The following is a 14,203-nucleotide window of genomic DNA, read 5'->3' on the forward strand; positions in this document are numbered from 1 at the left end:
ATGGCCAGGGCAGGCGGTGAAGGTAGTCCGTTCTGTTTTGAAGAGCCATCTTAGTTGGACAGTAGGGTAGGGAACCAAATGTGTTGGTGGTTGTCCCCTAGCACTGGGAAGAAACTAGGGAGGACGTCCTTCTCGGAATCAAGGTAAGCAGGCTGCATGACCAGACACTGTGTTACCTCCGGTTCCCAGCTCTGCAGGAGGTGGAAGAGGGATGGGAGAGGGCTGTGGCTTTCTGAGTCAGCCATGGAGTTTGGCGAGAAGAGAACTTCAGAAGCAGAGGCCAAGGCAGGGAAGGCCTGCTCTGAGTCAGCCTGCCACTGAGGCACGCTGGGCCTGGAATGTCTGCAGGGTCTGTAGGGGGAGGTGGTGGTGAGTCACCGGTAGGGGCTAGAAGAGCCAGAAAATGCCCTGAGAGAAAACTCCTGTTTTCTCCTGAGAGAAAGCTCCTGTTCCAACTCAGAATCCAGGAGGGGCCAGGAAGTGAGAGCCTGCTTCACACCACAGTGAACGCCACCTCCCTGGCTCCATCTCTCCCCTCCCCACTTCCTTGTGAGTGTGTGTGTGGAGGGGTGGGGCGGGGAGAGATTCACACTGTAGTCCAGGCTAGCCTGGAACTCGATTTATGTCTAGGCTAGCCTCAAACAAGCAGCTCTCCTCCCTCAGCCTTGCAAGTATCACAGGGACAACCCACCCACCACACCAGCTTCTCTCTGCCTCATCTTGAACCTTTAATTTTCAGGGTTCTCTATCACCTGGGCTACGCGTTCTCTCCACGTTTAGGGCCAATTAGGGTGTCCTCCTGACTCACATTGACTGTGTCCTTTGACCCCTCACAACCAAAACTTTTCTGTAGTGAAACAGGCAGAAGGGGACTGTGCTCCCTTCTGACTCCTCCCCCCCCATCCTCCCCCCACCTCCCCACCCTCACCCCCGCCTGAAAGCACACAGGACTCTGAGCGTCAGAGCTCTGCTCCTTTTGGTGTGGTCTGCTATGCTTAATCAAGTCCGCAGGCCTGTGCTAAGGGTGTGCAAGCGGTGGACTGTGTACTTAGTTAATATTTGCAGAGTCCCGGGTTTGATCCCCAGCACCCCAGTGAAAAGGAAAGTTCTACCCTAGCTTTGCAACCTTCAGGCCCTTCCCAGGATCAGTTTCTCTGCTTTCTTCCCTCCCAAGGGGACCTTTGGGGACTCATGGGGTGCCTGGATTATCTCTGGTCTTTACTGGCTCTCTTCTCTTGGCTTTGTTGCTCCCTCCAACTCCAAACTCCAGCCCACCACCTGCCCTTCCCAGAGCCCAGGACACCTTGTCTTTGACTTGCCCAGTTCTAGGCACAGGACCACTTCTTGACAAGGGCAGCCTTTTGATGGTGTCACATGCCTACAATCCCAGCACTTGAGAGACTGAGGTAGGAGGTCCAGATGTTGGAGGCCATCCTGAACTGCAAAACAAAACTCTCTCCCCAAAACCAAACAAGCCAGTTACTAGTTCCTGTAATTCCAGCATGGAGGGAGGCTAGAGGATTTCTGTGGGTTAGAGGTGGCCAGCCTGGGCTACATAGTGAATTTCAGGAGAGTCTCAGCTACAGAGTAAGACCCTTTCTCAAACAGAATGAAACCAAACAAACAAAAAGAAAAACAAAACAATAAAACCGGGTATGGTAGGGCTTCCCTATAATCCAGACACTTGGGTGGTAGCAGCAGAGAGCCTGGAAGGCAAAGTCATTTTCAGTTATACAAGCAAACCAGTTAGTTTGAGGTCAGCCTGGGCTATCTAAGGCTCTGTCTCAAATAAGCAAGCAGACAGACAATGGACATAGGAACACACTCCTGTATTGCCAGCATGAAGAAGGCTGAGGCAGGAGAATTACTACAAGTTTGAAGCTAACTTGGTTTAAATAGGGAGTTCCAGACCAGCTAAGGCTCCAGACAGCATCCTATCTCAGGTAAACAAACAATAATAATTAAAAAAAATAGCAACAACAAAGAAATCAAGGGGCAACCGGGAGATGGCTCCAGAGGCTGGTAGAAAGGGAGGGAAGACACCATCTCGGAACACAGAGGACCCAGAGAGGCTCTTATGGTCTTAGGGACTTACCACAGAGCCTTCCTTGACATTGCCTTGGCACCAGATTCTACAGCCCAGAGAATGGTCTCTCCTGGTTTGTGGTACCACATCAGACAGGAGTGCCCAGCTTTGATACAAACTTCACAAACCTACTTACTGAGTAGCGTGCAAGATCTCAAGCAGCCCCTGCCTCCCCTCTGGAAGGTAAATCTGTCCGGACATCTAATCTTCCACGTTCTGGTAGCTGGGAGATGCAAGGCACAGCTGTCTCCCAGGGAAGAAGGCTGTCTAGATGTTAAGTGATGGCTGAGTAGGTGGACTAGGTTTCCAGGAGGCAGAAGTGAGCAGTCTTTCCAGTCCAGCGACCTCTCATCCCACAAGGACACTCAACTCCATAGGAGATCTTCCACTGAGGTTGCCAGAGTAGCAAAGTGACCTCCATTAGGCCCTGGGGCTATAGGCAGGATGTGAGCTTACTGGGTTAAGGGTTCCAAAGGCCAGGATGAAAGGAGGGAAGGAAGGAACCAAGAAAAAGGCCTCCCAGGACTGCCAAAGATGGAGTCTGAGCCCTGTGGTCCGAGCCATATCTTAAAAGGAAAGGCAAATAAAGCTTTTCAAGGATCTCTGGACTGAGAGGGAGACAGCCTCAAACCCCAAGAAACCTCACTAAGCTGAGAGGATGTGATCCCAGTGTCATGGCTCCTCCTAGAGAGCCTTCAGATTGATAAGGGATAGAGTCCCTGACTCAGAGCTCAGAAGGATGAAGTAACCTCCAAAGGGCCTGGGACGGCGTGGTGACAGGATCACAGCTTTGGTGTTGAAGAGGGGCTTGGTTTTCATATCTATTTTTTGTTTCTGTTTTCGAGCAGAGTTGTGTTTGGGTTAGACTTACGATGTTGTGAGGGCATTTGCTATTTAAGTCGAGTCTTCTGAGTCAGGCTCTTGATTTTTCTCTTTACAAATTTTTGTTGTTGTTGTTTTTTGGGTTTTTTTTTTTTCTTTTTTCTTTTTTCGGAGCTGGGGACCGAACCCAGGGCCTTGCGCTTGGTTCTACCACTGAGCTAAATCCCCAACCCCCCCCCTTTTTTTTTTGAGATAGGGTTTCTCTGTGCAACCCTGGCTGTCCCAAACCTTGCTCTGTAGACCAGGCTAGCCATAAACCCAGAAATCCTCCTGCCTCTGCCTCCCAAGTGCCGAGATTATTAAAGGCGTGTGCCACCACCAAAGCCCAGCTTTTCTTCTTCTTTTTTTTTTTTTTTTTCGGAGCTGGGGCCCGAACCCAGGGCCTTGCGCTTGCTAGGCAAGCGCTCTACCACTGAGCTAAATCCCCAACCCCAATATATATAACATAGTTTACTATTTAGCCTTTTATTTTATTATTTTTTTAAGATTTATTCATTTATTATATATAAGTACACTGTAGCTGTCTTCAGATACACCAGAAGAGGGCATCGGGTCTCTTTACAGAGAGCCACCATGTGGTTGCTGGGGATTGAACTCATAACCTCTGGAAGAGCAGTCGGTGCTCTTAACCGCTGAGCCATCTCTCCAGCGCCCCAAAGCCCAGCTTTTAAAAATATTTTAAAATTTCTTTCTACAGATTGTTTTATGTATATGAGTGTTTTGTGTGTATGCGTTGATGTGTGTACTGTGTGCATGGACATGCAGTGGGCCACAGAAGAGGACATGAGATTCCCTGAAACTGGAGTTACAGATGGCTGTGGGCTGCCATGTGAGTGAGCGCTTGGAACCAAACCTGGGTCCTGCACAAAAGCAACAAGCACTCTTAATCGTTGAGCCACCTCTCCAACCCCTTGATATTTCTTTTCGTTGGTGCATTAAAATTGATAAACAGAGGGTTTTCTTTATTTAAAGATTTATTTATTTTATGTGAGTACACTGTTGCTCTCTTCAGACACATAGAAGAGGGCATTGCTGGATTCTGCTACAGATGGTTGTGAGCCACCATGTGGTTGCTGGGAGTTAAACTCAGGACCTCTGGAAGAGCAGTCAGTGCTCTTAACCACTGAGCCATCTCTCCAGTCCCTTCCTCAACCTTCTGAGAACAGGCAAACTCCACCATGATTGGCTTATAAATCGTTATATGGACCTACTAAGGATGTAACAACTGGGAGCATGCTTACCTAGCATGTCCGAAACCCGGAGTTCAGTCCCTAGCACTGCACAATCTCAGTCCTTATGAAGTAGAGGGAAGATCAGAGGTTCAAGGACAACATCAATTTGAGACCAGCCTGGGCTACTTACCAAAGAAAGAAAGAGAGAAATAAATAAATAGATAGATAAATAAATAAATAAGTAAATAAATATCTTATGGCTGGAGAGTTGGTTCAGTGTTTAAGAGCACTTATTGTGGGGTTGGGGATTTAGCTCAGTGGTAGAGCGTTTGCCTAGGAAGCTCAAGGCCCTGGGTTCGGTCCCCAGCTCCGGAAACAAAACAAAACAAAACAAAAACAAACAAACAAACAAAAAAACCCTGTCTGGAAAACACCTAAATAAAGATATATATATATAATATATATACATATAATATATATATGATATATATATATATCTTTGTGGAGGAAGCTATACCTTTCTTTCTTGAGCCTCCAACACATAAATGTGCCCTGTCATCCCATTCATATTGCCCCAAGTGGGAAACCATGTGACTATAAACTCTAAGTTCCTAGTCACTAGGAACTCTCAAGACACCTACCTCAGGCAGCATCACTTCCGGAGTGCCACCATTATCAGTTAACATCCACATCTGGGATTCAGATCCCAGATCCCTTCTGTTCCCTCAGAAGTCACCTACAGCTTTGTGGGGGTGCCCCTTCCCTCAGAGAGTGCCACCCGAGTTGACCCTCACCAAGGCAACCCTTTGTACCCACAGAATCCAACAGGAAGTAGGGGGAAGAACAGCCGGCCCTGTGCCCAGAAAAAAAGAGGGGAGGGAGAAGGGGGTGCTCAGCCTACCACCGGGCAGGTCCCAGATAACACTGCAGATACCCAAATGTTAATCACCCATTAGCACAGGCCCAGAGCAAAGGGGAAAGTGATTAGGTGTATAATGGGGTTCACTGGGCAGGAGCAGTGGGCTTGAGCTTCAAAGATAAGAGGTTTTCAGGTTAATCAGCACCCTGTGGTGTGTGGATATAAGGAAGCTAACACAGGGTCTTGAAGCAAGATCCTGAGAACCAACAGGTAGGAGGAAGGGACCTCATCCTGCCCTCCTGGAAGAGCTAAGAAGAGCTGTTGGGTAAGAAAGAAGATGGGATAGGCCCGGGCTAGCCCAGGAGGAAGTGGGTCTCCTGGCTCCTCACTCTCTCCTTGTCTCCAGGGGAATCCAGAAGACAGTACAAAGAAATTCTTAGGAGACCAGGTTTCACTGCCTTGGGCTAGCTCTGGTCGTCAGGAATCTGGAGCAAGGTTTCTCACTACTCGCTATCTCTCCTAAATACTGTAATGGGTCCACACCCCTGAAGAAGTTCAGAGCAAACTTTAGGAAGATTTTAGGAAGAGTCGAGATAGTTCATTGTGAGAAGGGACGTGTGTAACAGGATGGTTTTCGGGTGTGATTTTCTTTTAGGGGAAGGATATGATGGCTGAGTAACACTTAGTTGTAAGCAGGAAGGTGGGCTGCTATGAACTTAGGGCTTGACGGGATAATCTTGCTAAATCCTATCCCTGTGATGTCTGGTAAGGAGCCAGGAAGGGCGTTCCCACCACCCAGGCCTTTGCGGCTTTCTTCTTCCCAGACCTTCCATCCCACCCCACTCCAAATCTACAGAGCAGGATCAGCTCTGGGTCAAGGCTCCATGTTCCTTCTCTTCATTTCATGGAATGCCCAAAACTCTTGACTGTTCCTGCCCCACCCCAGCTCTCAGCACCCGCTCAGGCCCCAGCACCAGGGGGGCTCCTGGATCCCCCCTTGGTATAATACTGCCCCTTTTCCTTCTCAGCTCGGGGACACAATCTAGGAAGATGGTGGCTTTGAAGACCTGCTCTCTGCTGCTGGTGCTCCTGTTCCTGGCTGTCGGGCTGGGAGAAAAAGAAGAGGTTGAGTTCCGGTAGGAGTTGCGGGGGAGGTGGGGGGGAGGGCGGGGCTGGGACAGGTGCTGGAATACAAGCTGTCTTGGAATAGCGGTGGTAACAAAGGGAGGCACTCCGGACTGAGAGGAGGGATGGTAAGAAGGACAGCCTGTCTGCAGCCTGAGCGTGCCATGAGGACAGAATTAGAGAATTATTTATTAAGAACCACTGTAGAAGAGAAAGAAACTGTGGTTAGCTAGGTCTGTGGAAGGACGTTTTGGTAGCTGAGAGGCATCACTGTTACACGGGTGCATTCCCTCAGATCTCATAGGAACTTCCTGAGCACCAGGCACAGGTCAGATTACACGTGAACCAAGATCCACAGGGGGCCTCTGGCCTTCAGTGAGAGCATGGACTAAGGCAGGCATAGAAAAGAACCACATAGATTATTACAGAGTTCTGTGGACCAGAATCAGACAACTACAGGACCGGGCAATGCTGAGCATGAAGCTCACTCGGTGACCCCAGCACTTGGAAGGTGGAGGCAGGAGTTTTGAAAGTTTGAGGCTAACCTAGGCTACATTACAAGACTGAAGGCACTGATACTGTGTCCGGGAACCAAGGCAGAAACTTGTCAATATAGAACTGATCTTTCTAAGATTCGAGGACAAGCCACGTACCATGCAAAGTTGGCACATGTGAAACAGGAAAGCCATCAGAAGCACAAGCACTTACAAGGAGAGACAGGTCCTGTTGGATGCCAAGGACAAAAACCTCAAATCCCATGAACCATAGCACACTGTGTTCCATTTTTTCCTGCACTCTGGAGACAGAGGCAGAGATGCTGAGTTCCAGGTCAGCCGGGGCCACATAGTGAGACCCTCTCTCAATAAAGAATGGACACTCAGGGAGCCGTTGTGCTACTGCCTTTATCCCAGCACTGGGGCAAGACAGCAGGAAGATCAGGAGTTCATGGTGAACTTCAGCTACACAGCGGCCAGTCAGGGAGACCTTGCCTCCCAGAACCTTACCAAAAACCAATCAAAAACAACAAAACAACAAATCCCAGAGAGTTGGGACTGGGGAACACTTCTCTGCGGTACAGCCCTTGCCTCCCGTGCATGAGACCCATAGGTTCCATCCCTAGAACTAAAACAACAGACAAACAATGCCCCCTTCCCAGAAACCTGGACCCAAACTGACCAAGTGAATCCTGCATCTGTCCTGTATATTGGGTGGGACCTTGTTCTCTTCATGGGGACAGGGAGCTGTAAAATTTGATCCCAGCAACACACACACACACACACACACACACACACACACACACACACACACACGAGAGAGAGAGAGAGAGAGAGAGAGAGAGAGAGAGAGAGAGAGAGAGAGAGAGAACACAAATAGGGACCAGTCTCCTGGCCATGGCAGGATAATTTTATGTACTAAAAAAAGGCTCGGGCTGGAGAGATGGCTCAGGGGTTAAGAGCACTGACTGCTCTTCCAAAGGTCCTGAGTTCAAATCCCAGCAACCACATGGTGGCTCACAACCATCTGTAATGGGATCCGATGCCCTCTTCTGGTGTGTCTGAAGTCAGCAACAGTGTACTCACATAAATAAAAATAATTTAAAAAAAAAAAAAGGCTCATATAGATTGGGGATTTCTCTCAGTGGTAAGACACATGGCCAATGTGCACAAGGCACAGGGTTCATTCCCCAGTACAAACCGAAGAGGCTTATACAGTCCTTGAGTCACACAAAGTAAGACCTCTCTGTGACCTCACCAAGTACTGTCATTGTTGGTGTTGTTACAGAGACAAAGTCTGTTTATGCAGCAGAGGTAGTTTATTTTATTTTATTTTTCTTTTTTTCAGAGCTGAGGACTGAACCCAGGGCCTTGCGGTTGCTAGGCAAGCACTCTACCACTGAGCCAAATCCCCAACCCCGCAGGGGTAGTTTAAATCTTTGGCATCTGGGGCCAGTGAGATGGTTAAGTCACACGCAAGTCTGACAGCCCAAGTTCAACCCACAGAACTCATGACAAGGCGGATGGGCCTCCACATGCACTGCAGCATGGGAAGCCCTCCATAGTAGCAATAAAATGTAAGCAGCAGAACTTGACATCCTCCTGCCTCCATCTCCTAGGCACTGAGATCACATCAGGTGCTGCCACATCTGGCACTCAGTTCCTTTGTTTTTTCTTTCTTTGGGATGGAGCTTGTAGGAAGCAGATGTCTCGCCTTCCATCATGTGAGTCCTGGGGATGGAGCTCAGGTTGTCAGGCTTGGCAGCAAACCCCTTTGCCCGTCTCAGCAGTCCTTGAGCTCACTCTTACTACTACTACTACTAGTAGTAGTACTAATATACTATTGGTAACATTATTAGCAATTGTTACTAATTATTAGTAATAATTTTTTATTTATTTTTTAAGATTTATTTTATGTATATGAATACACTGTAACTGTATCGGAAAGGGCATCAGATCCCATTACAGATGGTTGTGAGCCATCATGTAGTTGCTGGGAATTGAACTCAGGACCTCTGAAAGAGCAACCAGTGCCTTTTTTTTTTTTTTTTTCCTGGAGCTGGGGACGCAATCAGTGCTCTTAACCACTGAGCCATCTCTCCAACCCTGTTATTGTTGTTATTATGTTTTTGAGACATTGTCTTTCTATGTAGCTCTGGCTGTCCTTTCTATGTCTGTCTGTCAAGGTTGGCCTTGAACTCACAGAGATCCACCTGCCTGTGCCTCCTGAGTGACATTGTTACTATTTCATCATTATTATTTTTGAGCTGGCATCTAGCCCTGAACTTCCAGTGATCCTCCTGCCTCTTCATTCCAAGTGCTGGGATTACAGCCATGCACTCTCAGGCCCAGCTGAATTCACTCTATTGTGATTGACTACGAACCCAAGGACTGAATCAACCAATGTGATTTCTCCGACCTTCCCTTCACTGGTACCCTGGTATCTGTCTCTCACCTCTCAGATCCCATGCTAAATTTGCTGGCCCCCGACCACGAGGCCCAAGGTATGCAGAGGGGACTTTCATCAGTGATTACAGCATCGCCATGGACAAGATCCGCCAACAAGACTTTGTGAACTGGCTTCTGGCCCAGAAGGGGAAGAAGAATGAGTATGTAGCTCCCTCCTGTCCCCATGCCAAACTCTATGCTCACATCCTCTCCCAGGTGACCACATGGTCTGTGAGGTGCACAACTCCACAGATACCTTTCAATAAGTGAGCATGAGGAACGTAAATGGTCATGACCAGGGCTCTGAGGCAGACTGGACACAGGATGAGTTGTCCCATCCTTACTCTTTTTTTTCCCCCTCCCCCCCATCCTTACTCTTGTTTTATTTTATGTGCGTTGGTGACTTGGCATCATGTCTGTGAGAGAGTGTACAGGAGTTATAGACAGTTGTGAGCTGCTGTAGGTTGATGTCATTATGCAGGTGAAGGGGCAGGAACAGAGGTTTTAGAAGGAGAGGGAGAAGCAGGAGAGAAAGAGAAGCAGGAGAATCAAGAAGAAGGATGACCCAGATCCTGGTGCTCTTGAATTGTCAAGGTAGTTGGGATGGATTTCTGTAGGCAAATTTATCTTATCTAGGTGGGCGGTTTTTATCCTTATCAATTGGTTGTGAGTTCATTGTGAGGATGTATTGTGGATTGAGAATTTAACATACAAATCTGATTGATAAATTACAGTTTATTGAGTCATGATTTTACTGGGTTGTTGGGAGTGTAAGCAGAGACACTGGCAGGGAGATGTGATAGGCCAGCCCATGCTGGACTTCTAGAGCCCTGACTTTACTGGGTAGCTGGGAGAGTTCGAGGCTAGCAGAGAGCCACCAGGAGAGATACTAATTAGAGATAAATTATGTTTAGTTCCATTTGGCCCCATGGGTGCTGGAACTAATACTAGAGACCAGAGTGGCAAGGTGCCATACTAGAACAGCCCGCAAACTGCCTGGGTCAGAGAGTACTTGGGGGCAGCCCGGGTCAGAGAGCCTGCGAGAGTAGCGCAGAGTGATACTAGTAGGAACCTTTCATGCCGATTTTTTTTTACCACTGCAACAAGCTGCCATGTGGGTGCTGTAAACTGAACCTGAGACCTCTAGAAGAGTAGGAAGTGCTCTTTTTTTTTTTTTTTTTGGTTCTTTTTTTCGGAGCTGGGGACCGAACCCAGGGCCTTGCGCTTCCTAGGTAAGCGCTCTACCACTGAGCTAAATCCCCAGCCCCGTAGGAAGTGCTCTTAACCACTGAGCCATCTCTCCAGGCCTCCATCCTTTACTTCTAAGGAGAGTTGTAGTGATAATTTTGCTATTTTGATTTGCTTGAAAAACGTAGAAATTTTATAAGAACATGGTGTGGAATATGGGCCAACTTCCGACTGTTCACAGCAGCTGACTATGATTTGCCTTGTGCTGTAGGAGGGATGTGATTTTGCTAGCAACAGATGTTTTCTGTTACTATGTGATGTTTGGAATTCTGGGGACTTTTCAGAGGGTATATAATGCTAAGGCTCCAGAGGGTTTTTTTTGGGGGGGGAGGGGGGAGGACTTATTGATTGTCTGTTGTTGGTTGCTGTTGGTTTCGATAGTCCTGTGTATGTAGTCCTGTGTAAAGAAGAAAGAAGAAATTAGATAACCTGATGGCGAAGATCAAACTTGCCCCAAGAACTCAATGGCCCTAATCAGCAGGAAGTAGTCTAAAGATAACATCAATCTTCTCTTCTCTATCCTTTTCTTCTCTCATGTCTTTAGGGGGTTGAAAGGATGGAATAAAAGAGGTGGAGGAGGGTGGAAGAACCCACAAAGTAGGGAAAGACCAGCTACCGAGGTCCGCAGATGAAGGCAGGAGGAGCGGGTTGCCTACTTGGTGGTGGCTACTTCAGACTGGAAATAAACCACCACTGTGCCTCTCCCAACCTGTGCTAAGTCTTGTTCACTGCTGTTTGGTTAGTCTGGTGGATTCTGAAGAGCTATCAGTGAAGGAGGAGACTGAATACAGGCAGTGCTGGGGGTGTCGGGGTGTGAGTACAGGAAGGGGTATTGAAGATTCCAGTGCCCCTGCACAAGGAAAATTCAGTTGTTCCCTCCAGCCCAACTCATTCTTGAACGGTCTTCATTTCTCCAGCTGGAAACACAACCTCACCCAGAGAGAGGCCCGGGCTTTGGAGCTGGCAGGACAATCTCAGAGAAACGAGGAGAAAGAGGCACAGGGGAGGTGAGTCCACTGTGGGGGGTGGGGTGGGGGGAGGGGGAACAGCCTCCTGACAGTGCTTTCACTGCTCTCTCTTTCTTTCAGCCTGTAGAGGCAGGGACCCCACAGTAGGCACCCCTTTCTCTACGAGCTTAAGAAGGGTGCCAGTGAGTAGTCCTGGAGGACCCCCTGAGGTCTGGGAGACCACTGGGAGACCTTGGCATCCTCCCAAAGCCAGACCCCTGAGATCACCTACTCTATGAAGTAATGAGTGTGAGGCTCGGGCAAGTTCTCTCTGGGGTCAGTGGGATGTAGTCTCACAGACTTCTCTAAAGTGAGTTGGTGAGCTACCTCACTGCAACGTTGTGTTTGGTTTTGCCTGGATTGTGGACCCTGTATTCTCTGGGTAGGCCCTGCACAGAGGAGTCTCAGGATCTGAGAGTGGAACTAACCCAGAGGCAGCAAGTTATGTCAGCTCCCTAGCTCCCAGCATATGCTTTAATCCCAGCACTCCAGAGTCAGACAGAGGCAGCCCTTACATAGCAAGGCAGAACTTACATAGCAAGTTCTGAGCTAGCCAGGGTTACAGAGTGCGGCTCTGTCTGCAAACAAAGCATTCTGGCTCCTGCAATCTGTCTCCTTTGCAGCTCTTTGCCCAAGAGCCTCAGTGATGAAGATGTGCTGAGGGACCTTCTGATTCAAGAGCTACTGGCCTGGATGGCGGACCAAGCAGAGCTCTGTCGACTGAGGTGGGGAGCTCGGGGTCGTGGGCTGTTGTTCGCTTGTTAGTTCAGGCTCTCTGTCTTCTCACCTAGCTGCCCCCTCTGTTCTCAGCTTTCCCTCATGACACTTGGGCCAGGGCAACTTCCCATGGTTCTGCTCTATAACCACTGTTCGTCCCAACAGCCATCAGCTAGGTTCTGCTCCAGAGAGAGCGTCTAGATACTGAGGAGTGACCCAGGAAAACACAGAAACTCAAACACACCCAGACATCTGGGGAGGGGTAGAGGAAGCATCTGGGTGCTTTCCAGAAGGTAAAGAGGGAGAGGAGATTTGGAGAGAGAGAGCTCAGTGAGTAAAGTGCTTGCTGGGCCTGACATGGTGGCACACACCTTTAATCCCAGCACTTAGGAGGCAGATCTGATCCCTGTGATTTAAGCTGGCCAGGTCTATAGAGTGAGTTCCAAGACATCAAGAGAAAATAATAAAACCCTGTCTTAAAAAAAGTGGGCAAAGGCTGGAGAGATGGTTCAGTGATTAAGCACATGCTGTTCTTCCAGAGGACCTGGGTTCTGTTCCCAGCAGCTATTCGATGGTTAACAGCCACACATAGCTCTGGTCCCAGAGGATTCTCTTTGGGCTTCCACAGGCATTGTATGCATATTGTACATACATGTGGGCAAAACATACAAACACATAAAATAAAAGGAAATAGGGGCTGGGGATTTAGCTCAGTGGTAGAGCGCTTACCTAGGAAGCGCAAGGCCCTGGGTTCGGTCCCCAGCTCCAAAAAAAAAATAAAAAAATAAAAGGAAATAAATCTTTAAAAAAATTAGAGTGGATATCAACCTGTGGTCTGTACACATATGCATGTGCACACACATGCACAGATACATGCATATATATGTATATGTATGTACACACAGACATTCACACAGACACAGACACACAGACATATACATACACACACACAGACATATACACAGACAGGCAGGCAGGCAGGCAGACACACACACACACACACACACACACACACACACACACACACACACACAGAACATGATCAAGCCAGTTGAGAGGACACATCTGTGTTGGGAGGTGGGGTGTTGTCTTGGTACTTTTGTGAAGGATTTTGACTACTAATCAATCATTGACAAAGGTCATTTGCAGGTAGGAGTGGTTTATCTATACCTGGACAGCAGGACAACCTTGCTGAGCTGACTCCAAGTTGGTAACTCCCTTCAATCCTCTCTTCTCGTGTCTCCCCCTCTTCAGGTCCCAGTGACCGACCTACCCCGGAGCAGGACTGGACTCTGACCTTAGCTTGCTCAGATCCTGCTTCTGCCCTGGTCCAAAGTCTCTGAGAGAACCAAACCAATAAAGCCTTGAGCTGAAGTAAACCTTGGTGTCCATTGTGAAAACTCATTCAAATGTCAGCTGAGCACTCACAGGGCATGGCTCTGTGTGTGTGTGTGTGTGTGTGTGTGTGTGTGTGTGTGTGTGTGTATCTTGGGTGTCCATGCCACCCAAGGAAAAGGGACACATCCAGCTATTCCTCTATGAATCTTACAACCATACGGGAACCAACACAGACCAGAGGAATTCTGACTGACTCACTCTATATAACAATGAAGCACACGAACACAATGGCAGGCAGGCCTGCACGCTAATGAAGTGTGACGTCACAAGCCTATGATACCAGTGTTGAGGAGGGGAAAGGCAGGAGGATCAGGAGTTCAAGGACAGACTTGGCCACATGAGACTGTCCTAATGTCTCAAAACCAAGCAAATAAACACAAAAGGAGAAGGATCTTCAACTACATGAACCTTTCAAGTAGCTGGAAGAACATGTATGTGCTATGGCATGGGCAGCAAGCCTTTGTCTTTTAGCACACAGACACACTACTAATCACAGTACAGCCCTGAGTCATGGAGAAAGACAGGAAAGTCTTTTCTAGATGGAATGGCGTAAGAAAATGCCATTTAAGCTGAGCCTGGGAGGGCAAAACAGTGAATAAGTAGATTGGAGAAACTGCTCGGTGGTAAGAATGAGAGGACCAGAATTCGGTTCCCAGAATCTTCATCCAGTGGCTCACAATGGCCTGTAACCCCAGGAGACACAAAATCTGCTTCTAGCCAAAGAGGGCACACATCCACACTTCTGTATATCCACACAGACACACATA

At 48.2% G+C, this 14,203-nt stretch overlaps 1 protein-coding gene across 2 annotated transcripts; it reads left to right on the forward strand.

Moving 5' to 3' along the window:
• The first annotated feature begins 5,250 nt into the window (after positions 1–5,250).
• Positions 5,251–13,417, forward strand: Gip (gastric inhibitory polypeptide). 2 transcript variants are annotated; one of them, NM_019630.4, is made up of 6 exons: positions 5,251–5,324; positions 6,028–6,135; positions 9,081–9,227; positions 11,232–11,321; positions 11,945–12,046; positions 13,293–13,417. In NM_019630.4, exons 2-6 carry the CDS (start codon positions 6,050–6,052, stop codon positions 13,300–13,302), a joined length of 435 nt encoding a protein of 144 aa, NP_062604.1. In that variant the 5' UTR covers positions 5,251–5,324; positions 6,028–6,049; the 3' UTR covers positions 13,303–13,417. The 2 variants fall into 2 exon arrangements, with proteins under 2 accessions (NP_062604.1, XP_087426025.1); XM_087569899.1 differs by lacking the exon at positions 5,251–5,324 and having other exon boundaries at positions 5,829–6,135.
• The last annotated feature ends 786 nt before the right edge of the window (positions 13,418–14,203 follow it).

This window comes from Rattus norvegicus, chromosome 10, assembly GCF_021556685.1.
Source record: "Rattus norvegicus strain SHRSP/BbbUtx chromosome 10, alternate assembly SHRSP_T2T, whole genome shotgun sequence".
Lineage (NCBI taxonomy): Eukaryota > Metazoa > Chordata > Mammalia > Rodentia > Muridae > Rattus > Rattus norvegicus.